Source organism: Fulmarus glacialis, unplaced genomic scaffold (assembly GCF_000690835.1).
Source record: "Fulmarus glacialis isolate BGI_N327 unplaced genomic scaffold, ASM69083v1 scaffold2591, whole genome shotgun sequence".
Classification (NCBI taxonomy): domain Eukaryota; kingdom Metazoa; phylum Chordata; class Aves; order Procellariiformes; family Procellariidae; genus Fulmarus; species Fulmarus glacialis.
In genome coordinates, this window is record NW_009190694.1 from 388 (window position 1) to 19,647 (window position 19,260).

Below are 19,260 nucleotides of genomic sequence, written 5' to 3' on the forward strand. Positions count from 1 at the left end.
CAAGCCTGGTACAGCCCAGATCTCTGTGCGAGTTGTGGATACCAATGACAACCCACCTGCCTTTGACCGCTCCACCTACACCGTGAGCCTTCTGGAGAATGCGCCACCTGGCACGCTAGTGGTCAAACTCAATGCCTCAGACCCCGATGAGGGCTCCAATGGGGATGTGATCTACTCCTTTGGCAGCTACACCCCACAGAAGGTGAGGCAGCTCTTTAGTGTGGACCCACATTCGGGGGAGGTGCGGGTTAATGGTACCTTGGACTATGAAGAGGCATCCTCCTATGAGATCTATGTGCAGGCCACTGATCAGGGCCCTGTCTCCATGGCTGGGCACTGCAAGGTGCTGGTCAACATTGTGGATGCCAATGATAACGTTCCTGAGGTGGTCCTGACCTCCTTGTACAGCCCAGTGCCAGAGGACGCAAAGGCAGGAACTGTGGTGGCCCTGATGAGTGTCACTGACCAGGACTCAGGGCTGAACAAGCAGGTGAGTCTGCGTATTCCCCCCGGCCTCCCCTTCACACTCAACTCTTTCAAGAACTCCTACACCTTGATCACCCAGGGCAAACTGGACCATGAGAAAGCAGCAGCCTACAACATCACAGTTACAGCTACTGACTCTGGCAGCCCCCCTCTCTCATCCCAGAAGGTGATCTACGTGGAGATCTCCGACATCAATGACAATCCTCCACACTTCGAGGAACCTGTGTACTCAGTTTACATCCCTGAGAACAACCCTCTTGGAGTCTTGCTGTGCACTATCAAAGCCACTGACCCAGATGTCGCCGAAAATGCCTATGTATCCTATTCTCTACTAGATGGGGAGATTGAAGGGCTACCTGTTGCCTCCTATGTCTCCATTAAATCCGACAGCGGCAACATGTATGCCGTCAGGTCCTTTGACTATGAGACACTAAGAGAGTTCCAGGTGGTTGTCCAGGCTCAGGATGCCGGGATCCCACCACTGAGCAGCACTGTCACTGTCCACATCTATGTGGTGGACGAGAATGACCATGCTCCACAGATTCTGTATCCTACCTCAACCAACACTTCAGCAGCCCTGGAGATGATCCCACGCTCGGCATACGCTGGGTATTTGGTAACCAAAATTATAGCCATTGATGGGGACTCAGGACAAAATGCCTGGTTGTTCTTCCACCTGGTGCAACCCTCAGATCCAGGTTTGTTCAGGGTGGAGCTCCATACTGGGGAGATTAGGACTACTCGCAAACTGGGGGAGGACAGCGCACCTACTTTCAACCTGACGGTGGAGGTGAGAGACAATGGAGAGCCACCGATGTCTTCATCAGTAGCCATCACTGTTGCCGTGGTGGACAGAGTTTCCAAAATCATCCCTGATAGAAGAAGGCACATTAAAAGTCCAAGCAATTACTCAGAGATCACTCTTTATCTCATTATCGCTTTGAGCGCCATCTCCTTCGTTTTCCTTTTCACAATCATTGGGCTTACTGTTATCAAGTGCTACAGATACAGTCTGTATGGGGACTCCTGCTGTGCAGGGTTCTGTGGGGTCAGAGAACAGTGCCCTGCTGAATTGTACAAGCAGGCCAACAACAACATTGACGCTAGGTTGCCCCACGGTTTAAAAGTACAACCCCATTTCATTGAAGTGAGGGGCAACGGGTCTCTCACTAAGACCTACTGCTATAAGGCATGCCTAACTGCAGGATCAGGAAGTGACACTTTTATGTTTTACAATACCTGTGGCCCAACAGGAACTACTGGTCCCTCTGCAGTGATGACTGAGAGGCATCTGACGGGACAGAGTGGGCAGAGTGCACAAAACCTGATCATACTTAAAAATGACTCCATTACTCCTAATGAGGTGAGGCTACGTTGATAAATGGTCAGCACAGTGCTCTGAGCAAATCTATACTTAAGCAGAGGTTCAAACTGGAAAACATTCCCTTTTGGGCTCACAGACACACAGCTATGAAACACGGTTCTAAAGAATTCTAATCTGTGCAATGCATTTTGTTTCTAGGTAAATACTGGGACTTTCAGGGTCCATTTGGTAAGTTCAGTATATGCATCTGTTTGAGATTCACTTCATTTTTGCAGCGTACGCTGTATAGAGTATTGCCTCCTTCGTTTTTCTCTTACAGATCTAAAATTGCCTGCTGCCACAGGGTGCTAGGGAATGACAGACGTGGTCTTAAATTTTTAATGCTAAAACTAATATTGCAGGAAAAAAATAATAAAAAAAAGTTATTAGCCTGGAAATCAATAGATTACTTTATGGCAGTTATAGATGTTTGCTACTTCATTGATTTCATACCTAGGCAAAGCTGTTGAATTTAGATCATTGCAATAATATGCTTTGCTTACTAATGTGGGCATGTTTTAGTTGTCTGAAAACTGCAATCCCTCCTTTGATAATGTTTCTTCTACCCAATGCTGCATGTCATGCTTTCTGGACAGTGACAATCCAGTGACATCTTTGTAGAGAATTACAGCAAGTTACCATCGTTATGTTACAGTGTGACAACTTCTAACCTGCTGGGGTGCTACTGAAAATTGTTTAATACCTATGGTTTGACCAGCAGTGTATTAACCTTTTCAATATTTTCCTACAGTGAAGAATTAATGGTTGCTTTGTGCTAGCATACAGGCAGTCTGCAGTTAATGTGTGGTTTGCATGCTCTGTACAGTTTCCTTTCTACACATCTTGGAACTAAGCCAAGAAGCACTCACAAAATTCTGGTTCACAAAAGGAGAATTTTGCAATTACTGTGTGTTGTTCGTACCTTACAATGGTGGCAGACATAAGATCAGTTCGTGCATTAATGTGTGCAGAAGTGGGAAAGCAAGGGGAGTAACTGTGGTGGGATAGAAGGAGCCTGACTAGTGTATTCTTGCTACAGAAATATAACTTATTTCTTTATTTATTTATACTTCTTCAACATATGAAGATGTTAGCATCTTTTGCAACTGTTTTTTAGTTACACAAAGATGCACAAATCTTAAGGACTAGCAAGTCTTCCATAAAAATGCTTTTAGACAGTAATGATCATCCATTCAAAACTAATCCATTTTAAATTAATGCAGCATTTTTCTATAAATCACAGTGGCAGGGTATAGGGGAGGGATTTTTTCTTTTTCTACACAATTTTTGTACCTTAAAATCTTTGAGTATAATAAAATGCCTGGAATCTGTTTGATATAGGAGGGAATATGAGACATACTCTATAAGCATGTATGCTGACGAATCAAAGACTGAAATACACACCGTAAATCTGATTTTCTGGGGAAAAAAGGAGGAGCAATAATTGAAAATGGCTTCACTTTGGATGCAAGACCAGTAGGAAATTAGTTTAACAGAGAGATTCCAACCACATTTTAGGGATCATCCCATCGAATGCAATGAATTAGCAAGTTTTGAACACCAGTGCAGATCAGGCAGTGGCAGCAAAGCCAGCCGAAACTTGGAGTACCAAAGTAGAGAGATGTATAGAATAAACTAATGAATGCCAGCCTGTGTGGAGTTATGAATGAAAAGAGGAATCAATTATTCAAATAGTTCTGTATGATATAAACAGAGGTGAAATTCTGACAAATTCTACTAATCACAAATTCTTTTCTTAGGCCTCTGCTTCTTAAACTGTCCTGTGGTAGTACATACTATGAAGATGTATCAATGCCAAGTGTACATGCGAAAATGGGTGAATGTAATGGCATTCACTAATTACTGGTTCCTAGCTAATTACATACTATAAAATCCTGTCTTTCCCTTGTTTCAAGCTCAGCATATGCACTGAAGATGCCATCCATTGCTTAGCAACATCGAATTCTACTTTTTAAGGATGATGATCTTTGTATTACTAGATCTTCAGAGAACTGTGTTTCTCTTTTTAGTTAAAGTGAACTTTTAATCAGTCTTTAAAAGCCCATGCCTTCGCCTGTGAAGCATAGCAACAGGTATTGTTGTCCTTGCATTGATTTAGAAAGTTTATCTCTGATGTGTATGTTACTTTCAGATTATGTGAACGGGTCTTTTTTTTTTTTTTACAGTTTTTGGAAATTGATCTTCTATTAATTGTTCAATGATGAGGATGGGACCAGGTGAATGGGCTTTCTATACATGCGTATCATACGTAGGGTTTCACAGAGGCTAATATTTTGCAAATGTTTATATGGTGAGAGGAAAAATATGTCAAAGTTATTTGGATTAATCTCAGTAACACTCAATGCAATAAGGTCTTAGTCCTTTTCATATTTACTACTAAGGTCAAGGATGCTAATAATTACTTTACACTAAGTTGTGGCTGACTTCATTGGGTCATTAGAAGGATGCAGTGGAGGGGAAAACCCAGTGTATTAAGGTTAGGTAGGGAATTCTTTGTATCTGTTAAAGCACCGATTCCTGTGTGACTATTCTGACTTGTACTGCTAGTGTTGTGGTGGTGGAATGGGAGCTTGTTTCTGCAGGACAGCCTGTGCTTTTGCATTCACCCTGCTTGCCTGTATGGTCCTTGATAGGTTTATAAGAACATCTCAAACCAAGTGTGTTTTGTAAAAGAATAAATGTACTAACACAGCTGTACTAAAAACCTTAGAAACAGTTATTGCTGGCAGGAGTCAGGTGATAAGGTTCAGAATGCGGGGTTAATGGGCACCGCTCTCTCATCAGCTAAATAACTACTGCAGGGTGACCAGGCAGGCAGCGTAGGCAAAATATAGAGACAGCAAAATACTGTGGCTTCATTGCTGGCACTGTGTGAGGTTATGCGCAGCCTGGAGTCCTGCCTTTCGAAAGGGAAATGCACGCAGATGTGAAGGGGGTGCGTGAAGATGTGATTTTTTTACTGGGCACTGCTGCAGTGATGATCCATCATTTTCAGGAAAGGTTTCAGTGCTTTAGTCTGGAGTCCCTTTCCTCATACGCCTGTGAAGATGTAAGTGATGTCCGAGTAGTGCCTGGTCCTTGGTTTGTCTTTTCATCTCTCCCGTCTTGTTCTTAACATTCTGTGCAGTTAAGCTCATTCATTATGTCTTGCGTCTTATGACAATCTTTTCCCTTCAATACAGGGAATAACAATCAAACCAACATATGCTTTAACTGGAGTTTTTTGCCTGGCACATTCCTAATGATGAGTGGGCAGTCTGGATACTTGATAGAACTAGATATCAGCTCTTCTGATTATACATTTCCTTGTACCCTTTTTTGTGTTCATAAATAAATTTGCATGGTGCTCTATGTACACTTTTCAGAAAGAAAAAAAGCTGCACATTAGTGATGGTAAGACCCAGGGGTTCAATGGAGTTTTACGGCTGTTTGCTGTGCTTCTGGCTCTTCCTCTGTATTTTGCACTTCAAAACCAGCTTGCTAAACACACGGAAAAAAACAAACAACACTTGAGTTGCACACAACTTGATACTGCTTTAAAATGCAAGCACGTTTTGAAGTGTCTAAATCTAGTAAACCCACAGCATTGTCTGGAGCAGTCTCTCCAAGAGATTTCTCACAGAGGCTTTAAAGGTATTAATGGTGGAATGTCTTACAATCTCAGTTCAAGAACTTAAGCCTTTAAGAAATTCTCCAGCCCCACTGACATTGTAAAGGTTAACCATAAAAGTTTGTTCTTTTATTTAGTGGCAGTATCTGAACCTGTTCTGCTAAGCAGGGACAGTGCTCTGTGCTTTAGGGCAGTCAGACTCTTGGTTTGATGCTTACTGCTGTGCCAGCAGAAATTTGCATCCAATATTAAGCAGAGGAGTTTTCCTTCTCTTGAACTCATTAAATACACTTTACAGATGCACTTGCTTGTTCCCTTCACCTTAGTTTTCTCAGAGTTAGGAATGCAAATGAACACTGCCAGGAAGAAAATCTTGAAGCTCCTGAATACACCCTTTTTCAGTTTCCATTCTGATTTCTTGTATGATAAACACATGTTCAGTCTATAAATAGTTTGTTTTCCACATCAAATTAATTCTAAACATTTACAGAAAGAAATCAGGAATAGAAGCCTCTGCTTCCCCACATCTGTCAGCACCGTCTCACTGGAAAATAAGCAGAACTGTATGCAGTCAGGGGTTCTAAAAGGCCTTTTATTATCACTTCAAAGAGGTTATATTTATTAAATATGTCATTCTGTCATGTGTTTGTGTGGAAATAGGAATGGAGTGGGATGCTTTTAGCAGTCTCTTCATCTGGTAACTGTTTGTAAATGTTTGAGTCACACTTTTCCACCTCAAGCAGGCCCTGTTCTAACACCCACTGAAGTAAATGGGAGGCTTTGCCTTGATTTTCATGAATACGGGATCAGGATGTTAACAAATTTTGGAAATCCCTTCTATCCCAGGGACAAATCCTTACTGTATTAAAGTATTAGCTGAAAAATAGAACTGAGCAAAATGTTTGTAACAATGTATTTTCAATTAAATTTTTTCTTCAGGAACCAATTCTTAAATTCTTAAATTAACCCATGCTGTGCAATTTGAAAACAACTGAGTGAAATTTTGCATGAGCATTTTCACTACTAAGGTGGCTGCATTTTCTATTATACATTCACTTTGTTTATCAGACTTTCAGTAGGGTTGGTTGTCTGTGACTAGTGACATTAATGCTTGCGGTTATGTGGCTGGCAGAATGTAACCCTGGTGCCTGGAAGAACCAGCAGGAACAAACCGTTGGCGCGAGGTGTTCACCTGGTGCAGTGACAACTGCTTCTATAGGCACCTGGACAGATTGTGACTCATCTCACAACTATGATGACGTGTGCCGCTACTAAATCAGAAAAAGCAGGTGATGGGAGAAACAGGGAATGGTTGATTACTTCTGTGCTGGATCGTGTGAATCCCTCACCTCCACTGATGAGTGATAAGGACAGGACCATTGGACCTGATACATGGGCTCCAAAAATCTGAGGGAAGTGGCAAGCTAAGATTACCTTAAGGTTAGTAGAATGGGATGCGATAAACATCGCATGCGATGGCATGCGATAAACAGGGTGCTGGGGAGGTAAAAGGAACAATATCATCTTCATCAGCATCGTGTGACATAGCGAGAGTATGGGGATATACAACTGGGAAGCATCTGGACCACTTCAGAGTCTGTATTCCTCTTTGTGCTTCCTCTCTGTACTCATGCTTCCTGGCCAGCTGTACTTTGTCCTGGTGGTGTTGATTTATGACACAGCTACACTTCTCACAGCAAACTCTGTGGCAGGCCTTTGAAGAGGCGCCCATTGACAGCTCCTGTGCAGACTCCTGTCCCGTGGGACTGTGCTAAAGACACTGCTCTACTTTGAGATGGGCCATATCGTGTCATGATACAGGGACTGTGTGCTGTGTGACAGCACATGTCAATGGGGCAGGTTTCAGTGGGTGGTCTCGTAAAGGTGGCCTGTTCATAGCTAGAGATATAAGCTAGAGATATAAGAGGAATAGAGATATAAGCTAGAGATATAAGTCATGCAGACTGTGAATACCTGATGGATGTATAAGAAGCAACACTGCTGCATCTGAACTGGGGAAAGATATTACTGAACAGGTTTGCTTCTTCTACTATGCTGTCACTTCTATTATTGGTCATGCTTTTTTGCTTGTCTTGCTCCTAATTGCCCTATCTCATTTAAAGGTATATTGGAACAACTTTTCTTTTATGACCAGAGGATCTTAAAGAATTACAGTCTGTAGCAGAACAAAAGGAGAAGCCAGTTACACTGACAAAATTGGAATTTCACCAATTTTGCCAGCTGCAGGACATTGGCCTGTGATAACACAAGTGTGGGACAAACTTGGGTCTCTTGCCAAGGTCTGAAAGTTCCCAGTCAAGCAGTGCACACACGGTAAAACTACTGGATGAGAATAGGTTTAGACAAAGGCAGACTGCTGCCCAACTGCCTTCTCCTCCTGTTCTTCCTGTGAAGACTTCAAAAAGTAGAGAAGTCCCAGACATTGATTTTTTCACAGTTAAAAACAAAAAAAACCCAGCCCCTGAAAGTGTGTAAAAGTCAACTGTGGCAATAGATCTTTCCATCTCCAGAGTATATTTTTCCAATCCTGTCCCCTCCTTCCTTCCTTCTTCTGCTCCTGTGGGAGCAGCACTAAAGCTCTGCCTAAAGAGTAATAGCAAATAGAGAACTGTTTGGGAGTAGCCACAAGATGCCACGGCCTCTGGATAGTAACCTTTGAAAATACCATGATTACCTAATTGCTGCTGTTTCTGTTATATTGACATGGTGAATGTTGGTCCATCCATGTGGAGTGAATGAATGATGAATTTCCAACTGATGAGTTTCTCCTGCCATCATCACCCATTTATGATCTGGTTTCTGAAAGTTCCCACTGCAACAAAACATAGGTTTTTGTCTTCCAGCCAAGAGCTGGAAAGCTCTCTGCTGAAAAACAAAAATCTATATACTGTGAATGAGTGGCCATTTTCTTTTTTTCTCACTCCTACCCAATTCATGTCAGATTTTTCCAGTTCTTTGATGTAATCTCACTTCGTCTGTGTTTTGCCTGGGACTGTGGTATGATTCCTCCTCCTCATCCTGCCTATAATCCTGCACAAATTAGTAACCTGCACCTCTCCCATTGCAAAAAAGAGCAAAGGGGCTTTCCCCTCACCCCCAGCCCAGCAGTTCCTCTGCTGTAAGAAAATCCCCAGCAGAGGAAAAGCCAAATCTTCTGGTGTCAGCACTCTTCATACATCAAGAAAGGCAAAGTCAGGAGAGGGTCTGATCAGGGTGTGTTATTTTCTATCCTCTTTCATTGACTGTTACTACATGGTTGACTTTGCTTTGACATCCCTGGGACTGTGGCCAAAATGGAATGAATCAGAAAATACTGGAACCATGCGTAATGGCCTCCTTGTCAAGCCATTTTCTGCTAAACTCAGCAGAACCTGAGCATGTCAGAGAATTGGGGACTAAACGGGAAGGAAATTGCTGGCACAGATGTTTAATGTGTGGTTGCAAATAGCAGCCTCCTCCCTTTTGTGTAACTCAGACCATAAAGAACACTAGGATGCGCATCATCCAAGAGCATCTCACTCTTGAGTGATGCTGGACCCAGGAAATATGGTGATAGAGCTATAGTGTAAGTTGTAATTGCTCCATTTTTATTTGAATAAAACCTATTGATCCAGGGAAAAGCATACCCCAAACCTCAAGAGGAAAGACAGAGTTGGCTTTAAATAATTCAGAGCATCCAACACTTTCTTTTTCTCTTTCAAGTAATGGGACAAAATTCATTTCTGATCTGTCTCCAATAGCTTGAAGAGAATTAAACCATTACTGTCATATATTATTTGTGTGTTTGGCACTGTACAGGACACACCAGGAATGAATGTAGTCCATTATGTTTTTGGACATAAGTTTTCTCTTTGAATTCAAGTGCTTGAAGTTAAGCACTGGCTGTGATATCACCTACAGAATAACGTCTTGAGAATCCAGAGAAATAACCTTGTTACGTGCTTAGGTCTTAATTTTAAAGGACCTGAGCTTGCATTCATTGGCTGTGATGAAAATTATTGTGATGGTCCCCTGACAATGCAAAAGAGATTTTCTGGAGCAATTTTTGATCAACAGAGGATTCTTAATTATCTCCTTATTTAGCAAGGCATTCTGCAGCAGATCAGCATATGCTGAGGTTTGTTGGTCAAAGGGTACTGCTGGCTGTTTTCCCCTTCTATCTCTTATACCCTCTCATGAATATGGAGAATATAGTAGTTCTTGATATTATGAAAGAACACGTCTGCCTTTGATAAAAAACTTGCTGCAGTCTGCAAATCTGATACCATCTAGTGCAGTCCTCCGCAGTACACTAAATGTCAGCAGAAACCTCACAGCAGACAGACCACCCCGCATGTCCCCTTCACAGGGGGCTGTATTTTATACATCGCCAGGCAGATGCCATTCAGTGCAGGAGCTCAAGTTTCCTCAGCTTATCAGGTAAACAAACAGTGTGTATTATGGATTTATGATGGGGTTTTTGCCTATGCCCAGAACGTTGATGAATGTACGAAATAATTGTCCACCAGTTTCCAGCATTAAATGTCGTTCCACAGAGATCATCTCTAGCCAAAGGCCTTGGCATGCAAACAAGTTTGTTTGTAACAGAGACAATCTCCGTGTGTCTATTTGAAAGTTTCTTTAGATTTGTAGAAGGATTTGGCGGTTCTGAATGTTCACAAAAATTGAGTAGCTCCATATAGACTCTTCTGACAAAATTAGCCAGATGCATATGATTTTCAGCACATTTAACATACATTAACAACGTTATCCTGGGCTTTTGTTTCTACAGCCAAAACACCCCAATCCTGACTGGCGCTACTCTGCATCCCTAAGGGCAGAAAAAATGTTTCCCCATAAGAAGGGGAATTCTGTCTTTGTCCTCTGTGAAAAGGGCAAAGCTGTCTGGCTCCTCTGATGCCCGAGACTGATGATATCTGTACTCTGAGATGGAAAAGCCCCCGAGTTCTGCTGCTGTCACTTCCAATCTCCAAGTGTTACAGATTCAGTCTGACTGCATCTTACGCTATTATTATACTACCATAGATCTGTGCTTTTTTTATGTTTACCTCCTGCCTTTTTATACATTGACTGTCAAGGCATAATTGCTCCAATTATTGAATTATTTAACTGTGATTATACAGTTTTTGTTTGCTTTAAAGCTCCCTGTAATCATCTATGCTGTTATGTTTCAATAGACTGTCTGCAGCATCGATGCGTTTTCCATCTTGTTGTCTCTTGTTACCATAAAAGTATGCTGCTCCTGCAGTCGGTTTATTAACCACGTGGTGCAATCAAGATGATTGACACAGTTTAAAGGACATTTTGAAGATATGAGATGGATTTTCAAAGAAGGAAAAGTGAGGCTGTGTCCAAATCTCTTTAGACATCTTTGAAAGTCCTCTGCCTAACATCGCAAGCAGTCTTTGCTATAATTTGCTACTCAGTACACCCGGAAAAAAAGAATTATAATAAAGTTGGTTTTGTAGAGCCTAAATAAAATAATATCTTTGCTATCCCTTCCTGAGCAGATTAGAAAGCTGATTATATATTCAGGTGTAATCTGACATGATTAATAAGACTACCTTACAGGTTTAGATGTAATTATAAGGCTGCAGTAGTTCCTAGTGGCACTACAAAGTGCGGGATGGTATGCTTTCCCAAAATTGTTGGTGCAATGGGACTGTAGTCATCACCTTTTATCCATTATCTGAAGAGTATTCCTAAGGTTGAAGTCCAAAACTCAGATTCAGACTGTCCATCCCTGAGACTGTGCTTCCTGTGGGGGAGGGCACAGTGTACCTCTCCAGCTGACTTTGGGCTGCTGTGTAAAAAGGAACCTAAACCTCAGGGACCAGAAGCAAAGGAGGAAAGAGCAAACTTGATTCTGTGGCCTGTTGGGCAAACTGGTTTCCTTCTTTTGTGTTCCTGCTGTTATTTTTGTTTTTTTAATCCCTGACTGCTTACTGCAAAATGAATAAACAATCTGGGGAGCAGGATCCTGGAGCAGGAATTCTCCTGCCTACCTAAGCATCTTATCTACTGGTCCTCAGAGTCAGGCGTGCTCTTGTGTATTCCCAATGTGATCCTGTGGATCCACATTCATTTCTATACAGAGTTCAAGATCTGGCCTGAAGTTACTTGAACAATTAATGAAAAGTCAGAGCTCATTTAAAGCAATTCATCCCACAAGCAGGGGAGCTAATGAAGCCTTTCTGGGAAATTGTATGTGTTCCTCTGTTCCCTCACATCGGCAGCCCCTGACCTTACCTGAAATCTCAGGTTCTGAGCCTGTGTGACCTGCCCAGCTGATGATTTTCATAAAATGCTAATTTTTAATAAAACCTGTAGAAATTTGATATCCATAGGACCCTTGACATCTGTCACATTTGTTTGAAACTGCTCATTAAGTTCAACTGGGAGTGTGGAAGGGAGCTGAAAGCAGATGAGCAGAGGGCAGGGACACAGTCACAGAATCCTGTTTCTCTAAGGAATTGCACACAAATATGTGCCTAGTTTTGCATTAAAAGTAGCAGATTTTTTTCTTTTCCTTCCATTTGAGGTGCTGGCTAATAGCAAAATTGGTGCTTTCAGGGTCAAGTGCTCACAATGTGACACTGTAAAATTCGCTGTATTAGTTTATCCATTGGAGAAAATGTATTTCTCTTTCTGAATTGCTCAGGAGAAGCATGCAGTAACCCAGGAAAGTGGGATCTGTTAAAGTAGCATAATGACAGAAGCTCAAAACTAACTTTGCCGACTTTTTACCATTTGCTTTAATGCTAATACATCATAACAGCAAAGAAGGTGTGTAACTTCCCTGTTAGCGACTTCCAGTCAATGAAAGCAAAGTGTCCTGCAGGTATGTTTGTTTTATAAATTATGCTACAACTGTGTTTTAGTAAATACTCAAAGATAACTTCTGCAAGTCAAAGTAACTAGTTCTCCAATGCTCCAGCAGAATTTGTTAGCATCATGCAATACTATAGTGGTAGTAGCACACCGACAAACAGTTATGACCTTTGAAGAGTAGCAAGAAAGAGAAATGTTATAAAGCCCAAGGCAGAGGGGAACTGTATAATCTAACCATGATATATGCTTATTCAGTGCTGTGCATATGGAAGAGGCAGGAGTCCTACGTGGAGGACCAGGAGGGCCTGATCAGCAGTGGCCAACAGTCTCCAGTGCTACTGCAGGTAAGGGTGTGAAAATCCAGAATATATGTGAGGAACTAATGTTAACTGAAGTAGACTTCCTAATGCTTCCGTCTTAGTTTTTCTCCTGTTTTGTGTCTCTGAGTTCTTGTAAATTAATCTCTGGAATCTAAATCAAGTGGAATAATAAAGCATAAAATACGTCTTTTTCTTTATTCAGTCTCAGATGAGCACTGCAGATAAGAGTCCTTGACCCCAACTTTCACCCTGCCTTTAGAGGTTATTGGTTTGTGTAATGGAAGAGCTTCAGTTCTCATGTGTGTATTCAGATTCAAAATCCTTGGGTCTAGAGCTGATTTGCCCTCCCTTTCAAAAGAACAGTAAAACTGGGGTAGGAGCTTATCTGTTCTCCCTGTGTTATTTTTACAAAACCAGTATGTCTCTTTGAATGTCTCTTCTCATTTTTTGTGGTGAAATCAGACCTGGTTTTTTTGCTAGCTATTTTCATTCACTAGTACATGATGATGGAAACTAAACTATTCTTTGGTTGTCAAAATAAATGACCAAAAATACATTTTAGAATGTAGCTTCATTTGCTCAGTCACTGTCTGATGACTTCACAGCAGTCAATAAGAATTGGCAAAAGGTCCTCACTGAGTTAAGAAAATAAAATCACCTTTTGCAGTGCAGGCAATAAAATATTCTCACTTTTTATGTTGGAGCAGGAATAATATAGAGAGGTAGCGGAGCAGCCAGTTACTGGTGTGATCAGCAGTTTCAGTCATGTCCAAACTAAGCTGCCAACTTAGTGGATGCCCTGTGCGGGGTTGTGAGCCCTGCATGACAGCTCTGCGGGCATTGTGAGTCCTCCAGAAATTCAGATGAGGAGTGACGCTTATATCACAGAGGCAGGTCAAAGGCTGAGAAATGGGGTCTCCAGCAGAAAAGATGTGAGAGCTGCTTTATTTAATACTTTTTGGTGCAAAACTTTACCTTGACTTAAAGGGGAATTTTACCTGGATAAAGGGCTGAAGAGCAACTTCAGGATTCGCAATCACAGTTACAACATATCCATGAATTAATGGTGCCCAACAAAACCTGCACTGGTGTTGCAGAAGGGTTGTCGGCAGAAACAGATTTGGAAATTAATATAATATATAATGGGCCCCTAGGCTATAATTACCTTGTTTTCGTGTGCTCTTCCTTCTGTTGCAGGCTTTGCAAGAAGACACAGCTTGTGCATGTTATGAAGGGCACGTAACTGTTGAGCTTGCATTTGAAAATGTCACCACAAGTACACTCTAACCTTTACAAGGGGTTCCCTTAGGCTTTTCAGCTGCACTAATCATCCTTGACTGAGTGCTTAGTGTATTACCTTATACCAAGTTCAGTATGGATGAAAATATTCATCGAAATGTTTGCTTGCTGGTCATGCAGATTTCTAAGTACCTGAATCTAAATGCAGAGGTAGGATGGTCCTGTCTTCTGAGGATGTCCATTGGTATTTGGGCCCCAGAGCCCTGTTCCACTATCTGGACTCCTCCCTGGTATTCTTTTGGGGTCTTATCATTTTAGACTCACTTTGGGAACCTGAACATCTCTTTGTTTGAGGAGCAGCAGTAATCCTTGGCTCTTATTGCTCTTTTCCTCCATGACCATGCAATGAGGCACTTGTGCAATGAATGCATCCCTGTCATGCACACTGCTCGCTATGTTGGTGGCTATGTAGGGTGGAGAAAACTGTAAGGCATAGTGAGAGAAGCTGGCAGGAGGCCCCAGCTGCGCAGCTGGAGAGGTGACGGTCCGAGTGCCAAGGCTGTTTACTCTGGCCCTTGGACTGAGCTTTGTAGATCATTGTTTCTCTGTGGTTTTTATTTCTAGGTAATGTATTCAACCAGGTTTCAAGAAACATCTTCAGCAACAGGAAATTTTTCTGCCATACAGGAAAATGTGACGAATTAAAATTGCGTTATGGAATATCCACACTAGTTACAGCTGCCTTTAAATCCAATTTTTGTGAATCAGGTTCCTAGTAAATGAATATTTTTTCCTGTGCAATGAAGACTCATTTTGTCTTTGTCTGCTCCCAAGGGATTAGTAACCCTGACATAACACTAATTAGCCCCCTTTTTTAGTGGGTTTCAGGTAATATTCTTCTCTTGTAAGCAAAAGCTACAGACATCCCTAGTCCTTAATAGCAAACAGGCGATTCATAGGGAAGTCTCAGTTAGGATTAATGATTGTGTTAATTCTCATAGCTTAAGTACATCATCATGCATCACATTTTCAGCAATTTACTACCACTGTTTTAGACTTCTATCTGCAGTTTCCCACAAATATTTCTTTCAATGCTTCTTTCTTTTTCTGGCTTAGGTTCAAGACCTGTAATATTTTTCATCAGGTTAACATATACAACTGATGCTTTTCAGAAGAGATTCAACTCATTATGGTCAATTGCAGTCAATTGAGTCAACAAATGCATTTGCTCCTGACATATCATTTGCATATGAGTGGATTGCACCTGTGACCAGATAAACTCCTAGATAAGCTATTTGTTATCTCTGTTATCATCAGCATACTGTGGCAGCTGCAGGTCTCGACTTCTGATTACTAGAAACCGCTTCCAAGCCTGTTCTGTGCACACATTCTCCATGCAGTTGTTTTAGTCAATTGATTAATCCCAATTCAGTTTGTCACTAAACCATTCATTTAATTTAAAAATCCACAAAAGCCACGGATAAGATGCCTCCCAGAGACAGATTCAGAGAGTTAATCAATGAGAGCATTCAAAGATGATGTCATAGGAACACTTTAAGAAGGATGAACAAGTCAAGTGTTAAATCAGTAAATCCTTAATTCCTAATGCATAGCTGTACTCAAACATCACATGATGGTTCAGCAAACATGTGTTGCCCAAGCAAAACCTGGTCTTCATTTGGCTGACAACAGTCCTATTGACTTTATTGCATATTTCACCCATGCAGAGGAAATCTCAGTCTGGCATGTTTTGATTGTCTTTGCATTTTCTTATGCACCAGTCCAACAGTTTGTAGGTTTGTAGTCAGGATACTTCCAAGGGAAGTGGGACAAGAAGGCTCAAACTCCCTCTGGGTAGATGATAGCATTGGGTTTAGCTCTCTGGGGCATCTTATTTGTCCCTCACATGCTATATAGTGAGTCCAGGAAATGCAGACAGATTTCTGGTTTCTGCTCTATGTCCTTCGACAGATTTGGCAATTATATCAGACTTTCTATAGGTGACCCCTAATCTGAATGAACTTTATTTTCTGGATGCCTAACCCAGAGTAACTGGAGCTTGATTTGCAGAGATGGTGGGAGCTCATAATAGAAACTAAGATGAACAGAAACTTTGCTCTAAACATACAGCACTAAAGATTTCTGAATAAATCAGACCTATTCAGAGCTTAGAATTAGTGGGCATTAGACAAATCTGTGTGTACTTCTCTGTGCCTCAGGTTCCAATCTACAAAACAGAACTGATAATGCAAGTGCTTCACAAAACACTCTAAAGACGCATTCATAGCACATATAAGACTCAGGAGAACGATAAGGTTTTGTGATGAAGAACAGCCATGAGGATTTTTAAATCCTCTATTCAAGGTAGGCTTTACATGTGTGCTGTAAATAAGGCACTGGGCCACACACCACATATATAGAGGGAAAAAAAATACTTCCATTCAGACAAATCTGTAAATAAAAGAGGAAATGACCTCATGAAAAAATCTGCATCTGAAATTTGGAAACGTAGGTGAAGACCATGGGTGAAATACTGACATCTTTGAAGTTCATGGCAAATAGCCCACTGACTTCAAAGAAGCTAGGATTTCAGTGTCTAGCCTTACAAATATGCACAAGGGACTGAATTAAAATTACATAGGCAAATGCAATCCTAGAATATGCTAATTTTATGCTTTTGATTTTGCAGTGCTAACATTCTTCTAAGTATATCTGTTATTTTTGTTTCCTTTTCCCAGGTAATTAGCTGGGGAAGAGAGGTGGTAGCCTTGTTTTTTAAAGCACTGTTATGAAGAAAGCAATTCTATTGTGTGAGAATCCACTGACCTGAACATGGGCAGTCCTCCATGCTTGACATTCATGGTGCATATGTTTATCCCTTGAACTGGCCAAGTAAACAGCAGTAGTAATATTGGCTGCTATTCCTTAAGAGAAATAAGCAGGAGAGACAGGTTAGCTGTGGGTTTCATAGCTACTTGAAGAGGCAGGAGAATATTATAACCAATATTATAACCAAGAAACCCAGCGATCAACTCTAGGTCTGTAGAGGACATATGTGCTCTCTCTCTATATATATATGTTTGTATATATATAAAATCTTTATAGAAAGGTGTATATAGCTCCTTTTTTCCCATCACCCCAAGCCTGACTCTTTCAACGTTTGCCCTCTGAAGTTTGTGTCTATCACAGCTTTCCTCTCTTATTCCGTTTTTTCTTCTGTTCCTTACCTCCTGCCTAACTGTGACCTTTTTACACATGTCATGCTAGCTAGGGATATTCCATGCCCATATACTCTCACTCTGTCCTGAAAGATTATAAAGACTTAGGTTTTATGCTGGGAAATACAGTTGCTCTGGAATAGATTTATGTTGCTCTCGGAGGATGGTTCCTGCTCCAATCAGCTGGAATGCAGAAGAGGTCCATCCGTGGGGCATGGGCTGTAGAATAAGTGATGAATACCGAAAATTAAATGAGAAGCAACTATAAATATGGCAAATAAGCAAAATGATCTGAAAGATAAATTCAGTCTTCCTAGTAAGTTTTGCACTGCTGGTTTGGGGTAGAATGTTGTGAACGGAATGACTGTGGGAAAGCTGTGAAGAAAGGGAAAGGGGATGCTTGCATGGATTTTAGTAAAAATGTCCAAGAATGCCTTGATAGGAGAAGGAATTATTATAATTATTTAGTGTAAGTTGTGGTATACACAATTCTGCGTTTCACAGACTAATTTGTATGTCAAGCCAGTAAATCCTACTTGAATGAGAACATTCTGTCAGAAAGAGACACTTTCTTCCAACAGAGCAGCATGAGAAGGGCCCAGATGAGAGATGGGGCATTAGTGTAAGCAGGAGAGATCTGAGCAGAGAAATCTAAGGACATGAGGGGGGACACCAGTAAAAATCTTGGAATAGGAAGGTGAGCACAGAGTATCTGGTAGAGGGAAACAATTGGAAAAGGATGCTAGAAGGTCTACAGGAGGCAGATGGCATTGGGAATGGCACAGTGCAGAGTCTTAAGTGACTACTGAGCATAGGTCACTGAAAGAAGATTGGCACACTGAGATTGGGTAATAGATCGTGATGAGTGGGATAAAAGCCATGTTGTCTGAAAAGCGGATTCGTGGCCGGCATGCAGTTAACCAATTCCACACGCTCAGGAGAGATATTGTTTTATTCAGGCCTGGGTGCTTGGTGGACTTGCCACAAATCAAGCACACCAGGTCTAATCACCTTTCTGTTTATATCCATACTCCTCATACATATTTTAAATTTCTCTTTTACATATTCATTAAATTTCCAGGAACTAATTATAATACTACATCATCCTAGACACATGCGCACTAAAGCCTTTAGGGTCTCCTTGAGGGTCTCGGGTGGTCTCTGGTGGTCGGCGGGGTAGGGAACTCTTCATGAACCTGTTCCTTTCTTTCCTTATAAGGTCGAGGTTTGTCTCCGAGCCACCTCTGGACCAAGTTTGTTTATGGTTCTTGTTTCCAAGGTTAATCTTCACTAGAATCTAACAATGCTTCTAGGATACACAGTTTATACTAGTTACAATTCCACACACTTACAAACACAACACCTGCTAGTTACCTAACTTCTAAGCAACAAATCTTCATTGTTTAAAATTACAGAAGCAAGCAGTATGGAATAGTAGATACTGTACCTACTGCATCAGCCACACTGAAGTTAGTTGTTCTTTTCATGGAATAATCATTTGATCTCTCTGTGTCTTTGAGTCCATTTAACATCAGCACAGAAGGGAATGAATGATTTTTTTTTTAAAGTTTGACTCTCTCACTGTTGCAACAGACACTGTTCTTGAAATTCAGCAGGCATAACACTCAGTAAAAGCTTACAGGGGACCACAGTACTGTAACAAGGCTCTTGGCTTCTGAAGTATTTTTCTAAAAATTCAGTTTAAACAGAAAGAGCCTAAGAAAATAACTGAGTGCTATAAGACCTCGGGCACAACATATTTCATATGATGTAGCTTTACATTGTGGTTGTAAATGGAGAACAATTTCTTCTTAAATGTCAGTCAGTTTCTATTCACCTTCTTCAAGTGACCTTCCTTATCCACAGAAAAAGGGGCTAATTAAGACTCATCAAGCAGTCACTGCAAAGAACGTGGCAGGGGCCAAAAGAGCTGCTGCTTTGAGACTGTAAAAGGTTAATTGACAAATAAGGACACAGAACACTGGTCTGGCTTGGCTTTAGCAGTTCATTGATTAAAGCTGTAAAAGATAATAACTAATTAGCAACCCAGAATACAAAGCTGGGATCTTGGTTTGTTGCAGAATGCTGCAGCTGTTTAAAATGGAAGGAGCTGGAAAATGCAGCTGTGCACATCAGTATCCTCTATACTTA

At 41.2% G+C, this 19,260-nt stretch overlaps 1 protein-coding gene across 1 annotated transcript in view; it reads left to right on the forward strand.

Annotated features, from left to right (window-relative positions):
• The window catches only part of PCDHAC2 (protocadherin alpha subfamily C, 2), a 50,315-nt gene that overhangs the window by 387 nt on the left and 30,668 nt on the right, over nucleotides 1-19,260 (forward strand). Inside the window, exons 2-4 of the mRNA XM_009586147.1 lie at nucleotides 5-1,849; nucleotides 10,273-10,328; nucleotides 12,588-12,676. Of these exons, the coding sequence (XP_009584442.1) occupies nucleotides 5-1,849; nucleotides 10,273-10,328; nucleotides 12,588-12,676 (1,990 nt within the window). The remainder of the gene's footprint in view (nucleotides 1-4; nucleotides 1,850-10,272; nucleotides 10,329-12,587; nucleotides 12,677-19,260) is intronic.